The sequence below is a fragment of the Humulus lupulus genome, chromosome 3 (genome assembly GCF_963169125.1).
Source record: "Humulus lupulus chromosome 3, drHumLupu1.1, whole genome shotgun sequence".
NCBI classification, from domain to species: Eukaryota; Viridiplantae; Streptophyta; class Magnoliopsida; order Rosales; family Cannabaceae; genus Humulus; species Humulus lupulus.
Genome location: NC_084795.1, coordinates 266625077 through 266646986, shown reverse-complemented (window position 1 = coordinate 266646986; position 21910 = coordinate 266625077). Strand labels below are relative to the sequence as shown.

The following is a 21910-nucleotide window of genomic DNA, read 5'->3' as shown; positions in this document are numbered from 1 at the left end:
TGTTAATTTTTTTTAGAAAATTGATTAATTAATTGTGAACTATTAATATATATGTAAGTGTGTGATTTTTGGGTTATAGTTATATTTTTGTGTTAAAAAAAACAAATGAATCTCTGTAGTTTTAGAAAAAATGAGATAAATAATGAAAAAGAAAAAAAGAAATATATTTTTAGTATTTATTAAAAAATTTAAAAAAATGGATTTGAGTATGTATTTTTTTTTAATTTTAATGTTTTATATGTATATTAAAAAAAATAGATTAGATTATTATATTTTATTGTATATTTTCATTATACTTTATTTTTTTATATTAAAGATTATTTTTTATAAATATTTACTAAATAAATTGTTTTGATTTTACTAATATAAAAATATTTGATATATTTTATTAATCTTGGTTTATGTTGTGCATGCTCTGGGAATATTATGTATATTGCTCTAGTAATATTATGTATATTTTTGTGTGTAGTTTGCAGGTTTTATAAAAAATTGGGATAGTTTAAAATATAGTTGTTATGCTGCCCAAAGTTTGTTAGTCTTAGGAAAATTAACATTAATTACAAAAAATATAGCCGTTAACATTAATTTTTATTTTAATGTTTTATATGTATTTGTTTATCTTAATAACAACTATTTTAAAGTTATTTTTATAATATATATTTTTTGTATTTATTATTTTTTTTTTTGTAAAATTAAAAAAACAGATTTGAATATGTATTTTTTTTATTTTAATACTATATATGTATTTTTTTTTATTTTTGCTTGTTAATATTTATTATATTGTATTTTGTGATATATATGTATTTTAGTTAAAGTATGAACTTAAAAAAAATCAAATTAATAATGTATGTTTATATTTTTAAATTGTTTTATATTAAATGTGATATGTTTGTAAATATGTATTTAATAATTTCTTTGTATTAAAAAAAAATCAGTTTTGGTATATGTTTTTTTGTGGTTAAATATTTTTTTTGATGAAAGGAAAATTATATTGAACCACAGAAACAACAGTACAAAACAAGCTCAAAAGAGCCCCTCCAACCGAGTATTACAAAAAATTAACACTCTCAAGAAACCTTACATCCTTACTAGAAAGCTTAGATCTAGGCAAGTTTTTAACTCTAGCACATAAACTATTTTGCAACACAGTAAAAACTAAGTTCACAGAGAAAGAACACTGATTATATAAACAGTGATTCCTATTCCACCAGACCAAGTACACCACAGCAGCAAGTAGTTTTTGCTGGAGACCTTTCGGCTTCCCCTTCATCCACTTGAGCCATCCTTGGTAATGGATAGGCCAAATATCACAGTTCAGCCAAGAAGCCACTCTTTGTCTCACCATTTGTGAGAAAGGGCACTGAAAGAATAGATGACCATGACATTCTTGCTGCAACTCACACACAGGGCACAACTTCTGAAGAAATCTGTTAATGACACTTTATTAAGTTGTCTCTAGTTAGTAAGTGCCCCAAAGTAGCTTGCCAAAGTATAAACCTATGATTGGGCATAGATAAATTGCACCAGACAACATGATAAAAAGGAACTCTGTCCTTGTGAACCAACAGATCATATAATTTGCTGGTATGTAACTTGTTCTTCACAGAAGCCTCAGCCAGAATTCCTGCATTGATAACAGTAGACAGCTTAATGAGTTTACGCCAATACCAACTTACATCCACTTGAAGCTTATAATCCCAAATTGACTGTCCTTTAAGGTAAATGGCATCTATCCATTTGACCTAAAGAACATCCTGTTTAGTAGAAATAGCCCATATGTATTTGGCAAGCAAAACCATATTCCATTTAACACTATCCTTAAAACCAACACCCCCTATCTGTTTATGAAGGCAGACTTGGTCCCAATTTGTGAGATGTAACTTGCTCCTGTTATCATTCCTCCCACTAGAACCCCACAAAAATTTCCTGCATAGATGGTCAATCTCAGAAATGACTTTCTTAGGGAGCATGAAGATACTCATCCAAAAGGCTCTTATCCCCAAAAGCACTGAGTGAATCAACTGAGATTTTCCAGCAAAGGATAAATGTTTGTTAGACCAGTGAAAAAGCTTCAGCCTTATCTTCTTTAATATACCATCACAGTCCCCAGCTTGCCACTTTGTGGGTCTTAGAGGCACCATAAGATATTTTAGAGGAAAATCACCTTCAGCAATCTGAATCTCCTTCAAAATCCCACTGGTTTCATTCACAGAAAGCCCCCCAAAATAAATTTTCGACTTCTCCAAATTTGCTGTTAAACCAGAAACAGCACTAAAAGATTTAAAACAAGCTTGAATAACCTGAACTAAAGTGTTGTTCCCCTTGCAAAATAGAACTAGATCATCCGCAAAGCATAAACTGGCCAATCTCAGCTTTTTGCATCTAGGATGAAACTTAAAAACTTTATCCTGAGTAGCTTGGATGAGGCTTCTAGTAAAATATTCCATAATAAGCACAAACAACAAAGGGGAGATCGGGTCCCCTTGTCTTAACCCCTTCCTTCCTGTAAAACACCCCTGAATTCTTCCATTTAGCAAAATAGAATAAGAAGAGTCTTTTAAGCAAGTCATAATCCACTTAATAAAAGGGCCTGGAAAACAAAAGGCAGTTAGAATGTCCTCCAAACAATTCCAATAAATTGAATCATAAGCTTTGCTTAGATCGACTTTCATCACACATCTAGGAGAGATATGTTTCCTCCTATAACCTTCAAGAATATCCTGAAAAATAAGGATATTATGAGCTAAAAGTGTATCTTTCACAAAAGCTCCTTGGTTTTGGTTTATTAAAACTGGAAGGACCATATTCAATCTACCACAAATCATCTTCGAAATGCATTTATATAATGCATTACAGCAAGCTATTGGACGATATTCCACTGCCTTAGTGGGATTCGGAACTTTAGGAATCAAAGTCAACAAAGCATTATTTAGGCCTTTAGGAAGTGAACCGTGCTGAAAGAAGCCTAAAATAGCATCTGAAATGTCATCACCAATTTCATTCCACATAGCTTTAAAGAACCCCGAACCATACCCATCCGGACCCGGACTCTTGATAGACCCAATGCTAAACATAGCATTTTTAACATCCTTTTTAGAAAAAGGTTTGATTAACTCCAGCTGGTGCTCAAGAGAAAGAATGTTACCATGTATAAAACAACCTTTTTGGATAGTACCCAATGTCTTACTGTTACTTCCCAAAGCATTCCGAAAATGCACTAGAAAATGATCCACCACCTCATCAAAATCCTCAACTAACTGCCCTGTTTCAGAAACAAAGGAGGTAATACGATTAATTTCCTTCTGTTGCTTCAAACAAGCGTGAAAAAAGGCCGTGTTATCATCACCAAATCTGAGCCAGTTCACTTTACTTCTTTGTCTAAGGTAGCTGTCATATATTTTATACTACTGGGCCAAGCCAGTAAAAGCTATTTGCTCTTCTATTTGAAAACCAGCAACATGAGGATTTTGCTAACATTGAATTTGAGCCCGATTATACCTCTCCTTAGCAATCTGAAAATTCCGTTCAACATCTCCCACTTGCTGTTTATTAAACAGTCTCAGCACTCTAGATAGCCTTTTAAGTTGCACCATCACTCTATCAAGACCAACAACCTGAACTGGTTTGTACCAACTCTCCAAAACAATCCTCTTGAAATTAGCATGACCAATCCACATGTTAAAAAATTTAAAAGGCCTAAACCCCGAAACCACCTCCTGAACAGCCTTAATGAGACAATAACAGTGATCCGAAAAAATGTCCCACTTTATTACAACAATCGACTCAAGGAATAGATCAATACACTCTTCATTCTTAAAAATATGGTCTATTTTAGAGTAAATCCTAGCTCTACCATCTTGGTTAAATATTTGTATATATGTAAATTGATGTATTTGTTAATGTATATATAGGTTTTGTATGATTTAGGAATATTCTTGTTATATATGTGTTTAATTTGTAGGTTTTAAAAATTTTGGGATAGTTTGAAATATAGTCGTTATATTGCCAAAATCCTGTTAGGATTAGTAAAATTAATAATCGTTCAATAATTAATTAAATAAAAAATTAAGTATAATTAAAAATACATCAAAAAATTAATTTTTAAATATAATTTAAATAAAATAAAATTACCAATCATAATAATTAACAATTAATTTTAACATTAATATTAGATGTTTTGTAATTGAAAAAAAAAATTAAAATATAAATGATTTAATAAAATATAATTAAGTAAAATATAAATATAATAAAATTGTTATTAATTAAGTAAATAATCAAATACAAATTGAAGAATTTAATAAAAAATTACAAAATGAAATTAATGTATAATTAAATTAATTTTAAAATAAAAGTAATAAACAAGTAAATGATTTAAAAAATTGTAATAATTAATAATTAGCTACATTTTCTTTGGTAAATATAAATAATTATTTTTGCTAGACATAAGATATTATTATTACTTAGTGATAATAAGGGAGACAAACGGTCATGAAATATTTTGACTATCATGTCCCTTATTTTAAGACAATTATTAATATTTTATGAATTATTTCGCTTGAAGATGGCGAGCGACAGAAGCTGGATGAGTGCGAGGAATCATTGGTCTCTGGAGTATAGAATTGGTGTTAAGGAGTTCTTTGAGATCGCTAAAAATCAAGTGAACGATCGGGGTTTGGTTCGTTGTCCGTGCAAGAAATGTGGGAATGTTAAGTTCTAGCTTATAAATGCAATTTCGATGTATTTATTCAACAATGACATCATACTGTCCTACAAAGTGTGGCATTACCATGGAGAGGCGTTGCCGCCGCCACCAGATGTAGTCCGAGATCAGGATAGAGATGAGATAGAAGATATCCTGGAGGATGTTTATGTTGAAGATGACGGTCCCGCTGGAAACTATAATGACCCTCCCCAAGATGATGTTCAACATCGCGACAAGTATGACACTTTATTTAAGGAGATGTCAAGTGAACTATACTCGGGTTGCCAAAAGTATTCCGCGTTGAACTTCTTGGTGAAGCTGATGCATCTGAAAGTTATTAACAAGTGCAACAATCATTACTTTAATGGTTTGCTGGAATTGTTAGTCGACGCTATGCCTGACGGAACAATTTTACCTAAGTCTAACTATGAGGCGAAGGCAAAGTTGCGGAGTATTGGATTGGGATATGAGTCCATTGATGCTTGCAAGCATGACTGTGCACTATTTTGGAAGGAGAATGCGAATTTAGAATTTTGTCTGGTTTGTGGTGAGTGTCGCTGGCAAGATAATGGTGGGAACGGGAAGAAAGTGGCTCATAAGGTCATGCGGTACTTTCCGTTGACGCCGAGATTGAAAAGGTTGTAAAGTTCGAGATATACTGCAGAGGATATGAGATGACACTATTCTAAAAGGCCAAAGGAAGATGGTGTGATGAGGCACCCCGCTGACAGTAAGGCATGGAAGCACCTTGATGAGTTGTACCCATCTTTCACAGCCGAACCTCGAAATTTTAGGCATGGGTTGGCTACAGATGGTTTCAATTAATCATTTTGGGAACATGACCAACTCTTACTGCATGTGACCTATGATACTTGTCCCATACAACTTGCTGCCGTGGAAGTGCATGAAACCACAGTCATTAATGTTGTTTATTATAATTCCAGGTCCTTCTTCACATGGAAAAGATATTGATGTCTATATGAGACATTTTCTTGACAAGTTGAAGGAGTTATGCGTGAATGGTGTCGACACACGAGATGCATACAATAGTACCTTGTTCAATATGCGTGCAGCAATCTTGTGGACCATTAACGACTACCCAACTTATGCTCTGATGTCTGGGTGGAGCACAAAAGGGTACAAGGCATGCCCCACATGCAATGAAGAAACTCCCTTTGTAGGGATTAGAAGTAAAATTGCATACATTAGCCATAGAAGGATTCTTGATATGGATCATGAATGAAGGAGTAAACAAGCACTATTCGACGGTAACAAGGAACTCAGGCCACCACCGAAATATTACTTCGGTGATGATGTGTTGAAGCAATTAGAGAATTTGCAGATTAGACAACCTGGGAAACACAAAGAATTTGGTTGTGTGAAACGAAAAATGGCTCCGATTGAACTTAATTAGTTGAAGAAGAGCATATTTTTCGAGCTTGATTATTGGAAGGAATTATTAATGAGGCATAACTTGGACGTAATGCACATTGAGAAGAATGTTTGTGACAGTGTCTTAGGAACTTTGTTGAACTTAGAGGGAAAATCTAAAGACATTGACAAGGAAAGACTTGATCTAGCAGACATGAAAATTAGGGAAAAACTCCACCTCCGCAAAGAGAGAAACAAGTGGAAGAAACCGCACACCAATTATACCCTCAGTGTCCCGAAGCGTCGAGTTTTTTTGTGAATTTGTGAAGTCAGTTGAATTCCTGGGCGGTTTTGCTGCAAACCTTTCGAAGAATGTCAATGTTAATGATGGTAAAATAACTGGGCTGAAATCACACGATTGCCACGTGTTGTTTCAGCAGTTGTTGCCTGCTGCAATTAGATCGTATTTGGTTCCTAAAGTTCGGAAGCCAATTATTGAGTTGTGCGATTTTTAAAAAAAAAACTTTGTTCACGGACTTTGAATGTGAAAGACCTTGAGAAGATGGAGATAGACATTATCACCATTTTATGCAAGTTGGAAATGATATTTCCTCCCGCATTTTTCGACATTATGGTGCATTTGATTTTGCATCTTTCGAAAGAGGCAATTCTTGGCAGTCCCGTGCACTTTAGGTGGATGTATCCCATTGAATGTTCAATGACCATTTATAAACAGTATGTAAGAAATCATGCACGTCCTGAAAGTTCAACTGCAGAAGCTTACGTGGTGAACGAGGCCTTAACCTTTTACTCAATGTATCTCAGGGGGGTTGAGACTCGATTCAATTGACCTGAGAGGAATGACGATCGTGTTGAATCCCAACCAAATCAGGAATATTCTATTTATAAGGTTGTTCATCGTCCATTTGGTAAGAAATCAAGTATGCTCCTCAATTCCCAGTTAAAGCAAAAGACTAAGTGGTATATCTTGAACAATAGTGCCGAAATTAAGGAGTACCTTAGGTGTGTTTTCTAGTCTTTTTCAATAAATTTGTTTGGTTTATATACCGAGTAAAGGCAAAAATCATAACACTGTTTTCCGTTTGTAGTGAGCATATGGATGAATTAAGAAGACGTGGGGGCTTGAATCTTGAAGTTCAACAAGAAGCTGAGTTTCCTTAATGGTTCAAAGAGCGAGTATGAATATTGGTCAATTTTTTCCGAAACACCACTTAATCAATCCAAAACTAACTTTCAATGTTAATGTTGATAGGTGAACGGTTTGCATGAGTCAACACCTACTGAAGTTAATAATAAATTGTATGCTCTCGCAAACAAATCAAGTGGCACCGTGTTCTCTTATCCAGGGATGATAGTGAATGATGTGAAATTTGTGATTCATGGTCATGATATGAAGCTTAAAACACAAAATTGCAGTGTAATGGTGCTAAGTGAGGAAGGAGTGAACTACTATGGAGTTCTGGAAGAAGTAATTGAATTGTCCAACTTGATGGGTTATAGTGTTCTCCTATTTAAGTGTAGATGGTTCAATAAAAGTAGAATTAAAGTGGAATCCAATTTTACGAGCGTATATGTGAAGGAAGAATCTTATAAAGATGATCATTTCGTTCTCGCATCTCAAGCAAAGTTGGTATATTATCTTCGAGATGTGAAAAATGGGAATGATTGGAGGCTCGTTAATGAATACATTCCGAGGAATGTATGTGATTTCTCAAATTCCGATGTTGATGATACTGAGACCACAAATGATATACCAATATTGCAAGAAGTTAATTATTCTTCATTTCAGTTATGGGTAGAACTTCCAATTTTTTATAATCTTGAATATGATCGGGTTGATGTTAATCCCACTGAAGTTTATAACGTCGATGATTTGGTTGGCGAAGGTTCAGATGAATTTGTTGTCGACGATGAAGTTGAATTTGAAGACGACACGTTGGCCGAGTATGAAGACGACGAGGATGACGCCAATGTTCTAGTCAATGTATTCATGTACTGGTTCTCATTTTTTTTAAAGATATTTGATGAAATATCTTGAAAAAATGAGAATTAGTATATGATTGCTTACTATCTCCAAGGTATCCACTAGGCCAAAATAGGGTAGGTTGGGAAAGACAATAAGTAATAAAATGTTAATTTTATATATAAAAAAAGTAATAGACATGCAACTAGTGGATGCCTTGGGGATAGCCAATGTATTCATGTACTGCTCCTCATTTGTTTGAGAAACATTTTGAAAAAATGAGGAGAAGTACATGACTGCTTACTATCTCCAAGGGACCCACTAGATTGGAATAGGGTAAGTTGGGAAGGACCATAAGTAATAAAATGTTAATTTTATAACAAAAAACAACAGACATACATAATTTGAATTAGTTAATTAATGAATATTTTAATGTAGAATGGCTGAACCAAGTAATGACACCGGTGGTGGCTCCAAGAGGGGCAGGGGAGCTAATTACGGTGCCAATATCGAGAAGGAGCTGGCCACCAAAAAAGTTAGCCATCTGAAAGTAGAGTTTGATGCACAAATTGGAAAAGCTATTCAAACGTACAGCAAGTGGTTCAACAATTCCATGGCTCGTTGTTTACGTGACACTGTACCCCCAACTACACTAGCTTAGAGACGTAAAATCGATGGCATTTCATGCAAAATCGATGGTATTTCGATGCAAAATCGATGGTACATCGATGATGTTTCGATGCAAAATTGATGGTATTTCGATGCAAAATCGATGATATTTCGATGTTGTTGCAATGCAATCATGAAAACTTGTTTTTTTGGCCAAAACGATGACTTTTTGATGCAAAATTGATGGTGGTTCGATGCCAACACGATGGTATTTCGATGCAAAATCGATGGTACATCGATGATGTTTCGATGCAATCATGAAAACTTGATTTTTATCCAAAACGATGCTTTTTCGATACAATTTCGATGCTCTGTACTGAAATTTGACGAAAACTTTGGAGATTCATATTTTTTCACTCAAATGTTGGTTTTAGATGATTTTTTTTTAATTTTGGTATTTTTTCGAGATCTACAAGATTAGAATGTTAGAGAGAGTGAGAGAATAAGAGATGTTAGAGAGAGAAAGTTTGGATTGAGAGAAAAAAAATGGGTATTTGAATGTTAGGAGTATTTTTGTCTAAATAATTTAAATTGTCATATATTTTGGATAGTAACTTATGGTGGCATATTCAAAAATTTCACTAAGTTATTATGCATATAACATGAAATTTTCCATTACTAATTGAAAGCAAGATTACTAAGACTTTCACCTATCTCCGTATCAGATGCACTCGAAGCTTATTCAAACCAAAATCGATAGTAATTAATATTTATACAATAAAACTAAAGAACAAAATAAAGTAGAATAATGAATTTTTTGTTAATTAAAATTTAATAGATAACAAAACTGAAATAATAAAATCAGTAATTAATTATTTTAACTGAAATAATAAAAGAGAGAAAAGTGGAGTGGCTTAATATTGATGATTATTGTTTATAATTTTTATTTCTCTTTCGTTTAAATCTTGGATTCTAATTGTTGGGTTTTATGCCCTTATAAAACTATGTCGGACATGTAACGCGATTTTATATTGTCAATAAAAAAAGTAAAAATCATTTAGTTTGACAACTGTATTGCTTGCTTGTTTTATTACATGATTATTTAAATAATACAAACATTTATAAAATCTCGAGCATATACATAATTACAATTATAGTGACTAGGTCATAGTGGATTATACTTGTAAGTATATGTTCAAAAGAACGAGTCTTAAGATTAAGTTAGTGCATTGGATTTTCACTGATCTGGTTAATCTACGATATGATTTACTTACACATTCAGGGTGTGATGTCTTATCCAAGACATTTACCAAGTAGATAAGATTGGACGTATTTTGTTACATTTGACTGGACCGATATTGATTATTGATAAGATAAGTAAGTATTGTTATTATCTAATACAATCATATCACAATGTTGACCATAGGTCAATTTAATCTTAATTCTGAGTGATTAATATTCTACTATTGGATTATACAAGTATTTTGATTTTTTTGTTGCTAACTTACCCTACGGACTAGCTCATACTTATACATTGGAGATTCGGTAGTATAATTGAATGAGAGTATTTATCATAGGAATGAAATCTAAAGCTTCTGTTCAAGAAGTGAAACGATGATTTCTTTATAACTTGGTTCAAGTGTTAAATGATAAAATGCTTATTTCTATAATTAAGTTTATGGAAATATCATTTACAAGGAACTTAGTGGGAGTTAAGGATAAAATACCAATGAGGGGTAAAACGGTAATTTGCACCCGTCCCATTAGTAGATCATCTATAGAGGATTGAATGAACGTTATGGTTATAACAATGGATAACGTATTTACATTTGGTGTAAAACGTTCTATGAATTCAAGAGTGCAATTCCGAGTCTATAGTAGAGTCACGAGAAATTAATAAGGTAGAGAGTTTATTTGTTATAAATAAACTCACGGTAACTTATTTGAGCTTGAGTTCATGGATCCATTGTCCCCATGTCATCTCTTATCAAAATGAACCTAGTAGTCTTGAATAATTAATTTAATTATTAATTATAAAAATATCATATTGACTAGTTCAATGGAAATAAATAATGTTAAATTACTTATTAATATTTTGTGAGAAAAGAAATAGAATAAACTTTAGAGATTTTATTGCAAAGTCTCAAAAAGAGAGTATTATAACCAATTGAGACAAATTTGTTAATATTGATAGATTGATATTAATATTAATAAAATAAATGTCAAAATTATAATTGGTTAATTTTGACAAGTATTTAATTAATTATAATTATTAAATAATTAAATTAAAATGGGAAACTAAAGCCTATTTTATGTCCTAGCTAATTGCCTATATATACTAGTGTTATAGAATGCATTAGGTAAGATGAATTTGATAAGGTAAAAATTCACTACTAATATTTTATACCTAGCCGCCCACTCTCTCTTAGTTTTCTCTCTAGGATTTCTCTTTTCATGTGTTGAGACTTGCCCACACAAATATTAAGTTGTTTTAGAGAAAGACTTGGAAGACTGTGGTCTTGTTTCAAGGCATTTGGATTCCTTGCAATACGTAGCATTCAACAAGGACAAGAGGTTAGAGAATCCAAATGGTGTAGTCATTGTTCCGCTACGCATCTCGTAAGTACGTTAATGGTTTTGTTATTGTATTTTACACAGCTTTGTATGAAAATCACATCTATAAGCATGTATTTATGTTTTCTATTATATGTTATTTTGTGCAATAGGAAGCATGCAGATAGACTTATATAAATGTAGGGATGCACATTTTCCCCATGGGGACGGGGCCCCGCGGGGACCCGCCCCTAATGGGGCAGAGAATCCTCGTCTAAATGGGGAACGAGGTGGGGACGGGGATAACTTTCAATCCCCGAATGTTAAATAGTGCGGGGACGGGGATAGCACTAACCGTCTCGACGAGATCCCGTTTAAATTTTTATAATATTTTATATGCATTTTATATCTTTCTTTATGTGTTTTTTTGTAGTATATTAATTTTTTTTTAATATTTTAAATTTTATTTAGGATAGTGTTTAATATTTTAAATAATAAATATTGTGCAATATTTTAATTTACATATAATTTATTATTTTTATTTTAAAATTTTAATTTAAAATTTATTTTTTAAATAAATGGGTTCCCCATGGGGATTCCTCGCCCCAATAGGGGATTCCCCACCCCGTCCCCGATGGGGAATAAGCAGGGATGGGGCGGAGACGGGGATTAGAAATATAAATGGGTGAAATTTCATTTTTTATGATTACCAACTTAATTATTTAAATTAAATAATTAATTGTTAAACTGTTACAGAAATGTTTAAACAGATACCAAGACTGTTTGAACAGAAACCAGATATGTTTAAACAGTTTGTGACCAGAAGATAAAAACGAACATAAAGTAAAGAACACACGAATTTTTACATGGTATCAGCAATCTTTGCAGATTGCTACTAGTCCACGAGGCCACGCCCAGAGAATGAAATTTATTAGAAGAATATCTAAATGATTACAAAACCAAATTGACTTATACAAAGAAAGACTCCCTCTTGAATTTGTCGCAACGGTTGTAATCTAAACTTCTAATCAAATTTCTGAAGTGCTAAGATCTTGAACTCCCTTCAAATCATAACACTTGCACTTTTCCTCCCGAAAAGTGACTCATGAACAAGACTTCTCCCGAAGCTTGATGACCAATGTCCAAGTGTGTTCACCCTGCACAATCAACACAAAGAAAACAATACAGAGGTGCACTGTAATAAACCACTAAGAACTTGCTGGACTCAAGTTCTTCACAAAATAAAAAATCTCTCTAAAACTTGAAAAATATTTGGAAAATAATATACCAAGAGAGAAAATCAAAAAACCAACGACCTAAGGAAGATTATATACATTTTAGAATCCCTTTAGGTCGTGGAAAACAAATCAGAAATCAAACAGCCAATAAATGGAAAATCTTCCAAAACAGGAAAGTCAGAATCTGTTCAAACAGACTGGCAATCCGTTCAAACAGATTCATTGAACGTGGACAGTTTTTCAACCCAGTTTCCTTAAATAAATAAGGAAACAATATATCCTTTATGATTGCAAGCTGTACACGATTTCTGGGCAACCAAATCAGATAAATAAAAAATAAATACTAATAATTTCCAATTCAAGAAAAAGATATTCTTTTATAGGAAAATATATATATATATATTTATTTTATTAACACATAAATAAAAAATCTGAATATAGAAAGACATATTTCAACAAAACAAGAAACTACCAATTTTCGAAATTCACCACAAAATATTACAAAAGAGGAAACTACTAATTTCGAAAATACCCTTTTAATGAATTTTGTCATTATTATCAAAAATGCCAATAAATGATTTTACAATGGGGACGAGGAAGGGGGGAGCACTCCTCGCCAATTCCCCGCCCCGTATGCATCACTATATAAATAAGATCCTATACTAATTAGTGGATTAGAATAGATATATGTATATAAATATATATCAAACATGGGAAGATGAGATAAATTGTTGTAAGACTGTGTATAAATATTTTGTATAATAAAGAGGATTTGACAATAATTTATATTTCTAGAGCAGTTATATGTTACACAAAGAAAGATGAAAAGTGAATACAGTAGACTAATTATTGTAAGTGTAGACTTTTATGGCCACTACAAGAAATTAGGTTTTTTGTAGCGATCAATTTTGCCGCAAATACCCAAATAATTCGCTGCAAATAGGTCACTGTAGATGCTATTATTTGTGGTAAAGAAATGTATGCCGCAATTAACCTCATTATTTGCGGCGAAACAACTGCCGCAAATAATTCTGGATTTTGTCATAATTGACTTTTATTTGTGGCGAAAATTTAAAATAATTCGCCGCAAATAATGGTTGAAGTGTTTTGTCTGACTCTTATTTGCGGCAAACAATTTGCCGCAAATACTATATTTTTTCGCCGCAAATAGTGTAACAGAAATAAAATAAATTAAAAAAAATTCAAATTTAATCTATAAAATAAAATTTTAAATAAGAATTGTAGTCTCCATTAATTGATAAGAAAATAAACCATACAATCTAATATTAATAATCGTCTTAATAGTAGTAAAACAAATAAACACTACTATTTATATAGCTATATAATCTATCCTAAGTTGGTCGCATTATCATCGTCTAAGTCATCTAGGAAATGAATGACTGGGGGTGGTGGAGATCGTGGTGGATGTGCTGACGAAGACTCGCCATTTCTAAATGTAGATTGTGGCGGGATTGGCAGGGGAACGTGTGTAGGTGTGTCATCTCCGAACATATGTGGAGGCACTGGTGGAGCTTGTGATGGCGCAACCGCATACATCTCCCACCATTGAGTTACTTCATCCGATTTGAGACAAGAACTCAATGTCTGCTTTGTATTATTTCAGCAAGTTAGCCATCGCCTGCCCCATAATGCTATTATTATCATTGGATTGAGGATGTTGAGTGTATGACGACGAATGTGCCCAAGCTTGAAATTGACTGCTGGAGGCCTTTTTCCCCTTTAATGTGCGACCAACTCCTCGTTCATGCCTGGGACGTTCACCCAACACTTTTCTTGTGATCATCCTTTCGTCAACCGAACTTCTTTCATCAGAAATAGAAGACGAGACTTGCTGGCTCTGCGCTTCAAAATCTTTGTACATCATTTCCTATTTTTACAAAAAAATATCAGTAATACCAAACCATAGTGATTTTGTAATGACCCAACTACTCTAGACTTTTGGACCATTAACGAAAACTATACATAAACACTAATTCTTAATAACACTTACAAGTGATAAGATCATAAATTTATTAAAACTTAAAAAAAACAAAGGTCAAACTTACATAAAATTTAAGTTAGGATATGGGTTCCCATTGTTTTAAAACCAAAACATGACATAATGATAATTAAAAAGAGATTACATAATAAAATACGGAAAAATACATATAAAAACCATAAGAACAAAAAAAAAAAATACATCCTCGAATCGAAACTCTTGGCTCTTTGAATCCATTCCGCCTCAATACACATTCCCCAAGCTGCCAAGAACCTTACCCGCCACTAAAACTATTTTCCTGCACATATAAACAAAAATGAGTGAGCCTAATGCCCAGCAAGGAAAATCTAACATATAGCCATATACATAAAAATTCATAATGCAACATAAAACATACTATAACACTTATGTCACATACATACTATAATGACCATTATTACTTGGGGTCCCATAAACTAAACAAGTCATATGCCCATAATCTATTTGGGGCTTGTTAGTCATATAGGTTATATGCCCAAGTCTACAATCATACTTAACATAACATAAAATCATAAGATAACATATAAAAGCATATAATACATAAATCCTATCCTATTTTCCTTACCAAAATAACCGGGATATGAGAACTGATTTGGGACCTTGGAACACTTCTAAAAACCATTTATAATATGGTGAGTATATTGAAGAAAAAGGATGAAAGTGAAGAAGGAGCTATACTATCAAAATATACTTATCAAAACCTTGTGCTTAAGAACTTGGATTTCCTAACCAAGAATAAGAATGAGGTTAGAATGAGTAGAAGACTATGAGAATTTTTAAAGAACATAATACAGAAATGGACTAGAGTTTGGGATACCTTGAGTACTTCTATGATCAATCTAAACCTTGAACCGAATGTGAATAAACCTTACTTCCCCAAGTGTTTGATAAGCTTATAGTGATCAAGCTTATAATTCTCAACCCAAGTGTTTACACTCTCACACTCACCTAACAACTTGCAGCCTCTGAACTTAGAGTAATAGATGAATAAATGGCTGGGTACTAGGTCCTATTTATAGAGTTTAGGAATGAAAAGATCTTCATTTAACTTGAATAAAAATAATGGCTTTTTAAGTGAAAATAATTTGAATTATCGTTCAGCAGAGGCTGAAGACTCGTTAAGAAAGGTGCTGGACTCATCAAGAGGTTGAAGGTTTGAATGGAGAACGTTTTTGAAAACTTTCAAAATATGCTGAGAGGGGCGATATATCGCCCCCTGTAGGCGATATATCGCCTGGGCCAGTATGCCTGAGGCAATCGTGCAACGTTTAGGGTTTTTCGTATCTTCGTGCTGCGATATATCGTCCCCTATAGCTGCGATATATCGGCATACGCTGATTATTTAAACATGAAATTACACATTTTTAGCTTAATTTGAATTGAGTAAACAGCTTTGACTAAGCCCTCTAACGTTTTCAAAGCTGCTGACTGACCTTAGGGTATTCAAATTTTTAACCTTAATAAATTTAATCCTCAAAATACTTAATCATTAATAAACCCATACATAACATGTGCTATTATCTAATTGGTTCTTATCTAAACCTTATAGTATAATAAATATTATCCTCAATATCAGTCATATTAATCAAACCTTAGGTTAAAATTAATATTCCTAAACTATAGGTTAAACTTAGAAAATCTACAAGTACTACTATGAGTGTCCAAATAAATCCCGGTCTGAACCAAAAATCCACAGTCATAAAGATAATACTATTATTACTATTATACTACTATCTGACTTAGCTAAGTAAAGTTCTTTGGACTCTACAGATTTTAAGGTCAAACAATAAGATAATTCTTACATAATCCGTTTTCGCTTGCTCATTGACGAATTCTACTTTATCCTTGCAGGTGTGGAATTGCTTCCAGCTTTCAATGTAACCTGGTACATTCCAAGATTTCGGGTTCGCCTGAACACAAAGAAACAACTCATTAGATACATAATTTATTAATAAGGATTTTTTTTGTTACTTACTCTATCATGACGGGCCGCCACAAGCGACTTCGATCCTTGAGTAGAATGATACTTCATCAATTCCCTATTGGCCTGATTCTTTTCTGCCCGTTTAATTGATTTCTTATCCAATCATAAGTCAATGCATTGTTTCCAATCTTCAGCATTAACACCACTATGGGGGTTGTTGAGGGCCTGAAAATATCCACCACAAAGAATATTATGCAAATAAGCATGCAATTACCCGCCTTTTCTTTCCATTATTTGCGGCGAAAAAATTACTGCAAATATTATTTATTCGCCGTTAAAATTCTCACAAATCCATGCTATTTATTATGACAGTTATTTGCGGCGAAGTTATAGCACCGTAAAAGCTTATTTTTCTTGTAGTGGGGTTCAAAATAAAACATTAATAGAAAAATGAAAAAATCTGAAAAATTAGATAATATAGAATAAAGAAATGTGAAGATGCCACTCGTTGATCTTAAGCCCAACTTTATAGATATATAGAAGATTAGTTTGGTACTAACACTAGATGGGGGGTAATAAATCTAAAATTTGATTTAAGAAACTAAGAGGGTAGAAAAGTTAATAAGATTTTTTATAGAAAAGAAACTTAATCATTAAAACATTAAAAGCTATTACCAATTTTTTTAACAACCATTAGGGCATATTTAGATGTTACTGTGTAATAACTAGGATTGTAATTACACAATAATGGTGTATTTGGATATTAAATAATAGTAATTACATATAAATTCATATTATCATGTTTGGCAAAATATTAATAATTACTTAGTAAAATTGCATTATGTAATAAAATCTATTTAAAACTTAGGGTGTGTTTGGAAAATCACTCTGTAATTAGAAATCGGTGTAATTCGAAATAATTACTTAATTTGATATGTTTGTTTGACTATGTAATTACACAATAACTATGTAATTGAAGATAATTGATGGGTCTTAATTACACTATCTAATTCTTATAGCCTATGAGAATTTAGTAATTAAACAGTGTGATAAGTACACTCAATTCTCGTAGGGTGCTATGAGAATTAAAAAGTGTAATTGAGGACATTCCAACTACCTCTAAATACACAATTACTGTAATTAATTACCTGGTTAAACAAATATGAGTTAAATAAATATGCTAAATCTACCAATTATCTCGAATTACACTTAATTCTAGTTACAATGTTGTAATCAACATTTATCAAAGGCTATCAATTTGATTACTTGTAACTGAAAAAAAGAAATATATTATCGTGACAATTTTTTACTCATGACACAATTTTTTTATTATTAAATGTTAGTTTATTTTTTATAGAAAAAAAAGTTATTAAATGTGACTTTAAGTCATCATTGGTTATATTTTAAGACTAAAACATAATATTTTTTACAAATTACCATTGATATATAGATGGTTACAATCTACTATATATAACTACAAAGTTTGTTATAATCAAAATTTTTACATTTAGTCACAATAAATTATATTTTACTACTATAAAATAGTATTTCATTATAAATTGTCATTCATATAGCTAGCCATAAATCTACATTATATAATACAAAGTATATTGTGACAAAAATATACATGTGGTCACAAACTTCCAACAAATTATATATTGTGACTAATATGTTTAGGTTCGGTAATTTTTTTTTTTTTTTGAGTAATTAGGTTCGGTAATTTTAATAACAACGTAATTGTGTGATGATATTTTTTAGTCACTATTTTTTTTAATCATTAATATTATTGTGACTAAAAGTATGTTTTCTTTTAGTGATATTTTTTCAATTATTAATTTATGCCAAAAGTTAAAGAAAATACTACAATTTATAAATAACATTTGAATTAAAATGTCAATTAGTGGCTTACTTTCGGAAAATAACAACTTTATTAAACGTTTCTAACGTTAATTACCACAAATTTCACATCAGCCCATGTTTTCTTAATTCTGATAATTACATTATTATATATGTTTTTTTCTTGGCTTATACTAATACAACCTAAAAGACTGTAAAGTCATAATTAATGGAATACTAAAAGTTTTTTTTTGGTTCTTGGAATACTAAAAGTTGCAAATTACAAGAGATAGAAGCTAATTGCAGGGTATAATTAAGGGAATATGAAGATCAACTAGGAATTTTTAAATATTAGTAGGACCTATAAAAATGAAGTCTTCATTTCCTTATCGTTTGCTTCCTTTAATATACAAGTTTACATTGCGGATGAATGTGCTCCATCCTCCACGACCCATATAACATTGTAAAAAGTCTCACTCTCTCTCTCTCTCTCTCTCTCTCTCTCTCTCTGTATATATATATATATATATGTGTGTGTGTGTGTGTGTGTGTGTGTATGAAATCTGGGTTTTAAAATGTTCTTCTACAATATATAGTCTGTCTTTTCAGATTCATATGCAGCTCTTTAATATTCACTATTCTGTATTTTGCACTTTGTTATTTAAACGGTTTATGTTTGTTAGGAGACACGTTTCATATTTTCATTTCATATTTTGTTTTTAGGGAAATGCATTCTAAAATATAATTAACATTAAGTGTATAGGCACAATATTGTGCCTGTGTCACTTTATGAAATTTATTATTTTGGGTACAATTTTAGGTTGTGAGAACTTTTCACACATGCTTCTGTTTTGGAAATTATTAAATTTGAGTGCTAAATCTCATATATATTTGCATTATCTGGTTTGTGTTTACTTTTATATTTATATATATATATATATATATGAACTAAATGTAGTTGAGCTTATCATTTGCAAAAGTTATGTATTATATTTCTTATTATTAATTTTTGGTGAGAAAACCATCCATGTGAATTCTAGTTATTTGCTTGGGTGTGTCTTTCATGCGTAGATCAAGTATAATAGAGTTGCTTATTGTATTGCAAAACATGCTTTAAGTGTTAATGCATCTGCTATTTGGGATAGAGGTTTTCCTCTTTTTGCTTCTTCAGCGATTTGTGCTGATCAAGCTTTCCTCTAATTGTTGTTCATGTGTTATTTATTAATCTTTCCCCCCAAAAAAAAATCAAGTTATTTGAAACAGCTTCATTTTCTTTTTTCTTCTTATTTATTTATTTATTAATTTTTTTCTACAGGCCAAGTAGCTTGATAGCTGAATCGTTGGTATTAACAATTAATACTGACAATATATAAGCATATATACAAGAAGTTGGGGTGGGAAAATATGGAGTGCAATAAAGAAGAGGGTATTAAAGCAAAAGAGATTGCTGAAAAAAAGTTCATGGCAAATGACATAATGGGTGCAAAGAAATTTGCTTTGAAGGCTCAAACCCTATATCCCAGTCTTGAAGGTATCTCCAAAATGATATCAACACTTGATATTTACATTTCTGCTGAGAACAAAATAAGTGGAGTGGTAGATTGGTATGGGATACTTGGTGTGGATCCACAAGCAGATGACGAGACTATTAGGAAACAGTATAGGAAGCTTGCTCTTATGCTTCATCCTGATAAGAACAAGTCCATAGGAGCTGATGATGCTTTCAAGCTTATTTTAGATGCATGGAATTTGTTGTCTAATAAAGCCCAGAGACTAGCTTATGACAAAGAGAGAAATAAGGCAAAAATGAGTCAAAAAGTTCCTAATAATACAAATGAGGCTTCCCCATCATCATCATCGGCAGCAGCCACAACAACTACAAACCCACCCGAAAACACCACTGGAGCAGGTCATCGCCATCACTCCTCAAATCCCAGTACGTTTTGGACAGTGTGCCATTGGTGCAAAATTGAAAATGAGTACTTTAGATGTTATGTTGATTGTAATATGCTATGCTCTAATTGTTACCAGCAATTTCTAGCAGTTGAAACTGTTGAGCATATGTAACAACTCTTAGTTTTCTTTTATAAATTCTTTGGAACTATTTTGTTTTACTTGGCTGTATACTTTGGCCATGCAACAAGAAGAGACAGGTTCTATATCTATAGCATTGTTGGGAGCGATGAGCATCACTCACCCAAAGTAGAGGTAGTCCCAATTTTGAAATCAGGACACAAGTCTCATCGTAATGTAAATCTAAACAAATCTTAAAAAACATCCATATGTAAGAATCTACCACCACCGGAGACTGAAACTATATATATATATACTCTAGGTAGATAAACATTGTCTATCAATTTAATTTAATAAAAACTAATTTACTGTTTTTTTAAATATATATATAATATAATAAATTATAGTTATATAGCATATATATATATAAATATATATATATCAATAATATCTATGTGACATCAAAATACAACGTTGACATATGTATATTTATATGGTTACATGACATATATATATATAATACAATAATATTTAAAAAGAAATTAATAATAGAGATAAAATAAAAATAGAAAAAGTCATTATGTAAATAGTAGTATACGTGCATCAATTATTTTTAGTTTCTAATGTATCTCACAATGTCCTTTAGTGAATTTGATAAAGAAAAAGAACTTCAATCACTTAATAAAAAATAAATTATCACATAAATTTATAAGATAAATAAAATGATATGTATGCTTTTATTATTTTTAAATAAATATGATTTAATTATTTAAATTATCATAAAATATCTTAAAAATATTCTATTTTAATTAATTAATTAATTAATTTTTGTTTAAGTTTATGTTTGTTCTAGTTTTTTAATTTGGCAGTGACAACAAAAAATTATATTTTATATGTTTAATATAATATTAAGTTTAATTAAATTTTATTTAAGTTATTAAATATATGAGTTTATTATTTTTAAATAATTATCATTGTAAAATATCTCAAAAATATAATATTTTAATTTGTTTAATTATTTATTTATTTATTGTTATTTAAGTTTAAGTCTTATTTACAATTTACCGTTAAATATAAGAATTGTGAATATAGGAAAGTCGCTAAAGGCATAAGACAATCTTCATGAAGGGTGAGGCTAGACGCACATAGAAAGTCTGCGACGTAAGGCGTGATGCGATCCTCGTGGTGGGCCTCGCTATGTGAGGGCCCTGGTTGCCCACATACCCTTCATTAAGGGCCTCACACCCGTCACCCGCATATGCCACACGAAGGGCCTTGCTATGCGAGGGCCCTGGCAATCCGTCACCCGCATACGCCTCGCCACGTGGGGTCACCTCATAAGTAAGCCTAGACATTCCCTTGCCTCACGAATTACCTGCATAAGGCGCCTCTGGTCTCGTTATGCGAGATGCTTATGAAACCCTAGCATTGCTAGGTGAGACGCTTGCCTGACTACGCACCAAGAGTATTTTGCACGCTTGCGGCCTCACTATGTTAGACGTAGGATGGGACATGTGCTTTACTCGCCTCACAAGTCATCTGGGGAGAAGACCTCCCACCCCAAAATACACTCGAAAGATGCGAGACCCCTGAAGGAGAGGGCCTCGCATAGTGAGGCCTAGCCTGACTAGAAGCGCCGAGT

The 21910-nt window shown here is 32.1% G+C and overlaps 1 protein-coding gene across 1 annotated transcript; it reads left to right on the top strand.

The window, feature by feature from the left end:
- The first annotated feature begins 19659 nt into the window (after positions 1-19659).
- Positions 19660-20322, top strand: LOC133825661 (uncharacterized). The gene has a single exon (XM_062258576.1). It carries the CDS (start codon positions 19660-19662, stop codon positions 20320-20322), a length of 663 nt encoding a protein of 220 aa, XP_062114560.1.
- Positions 20323-21910: the final 1588 nt, after the last annotated feature.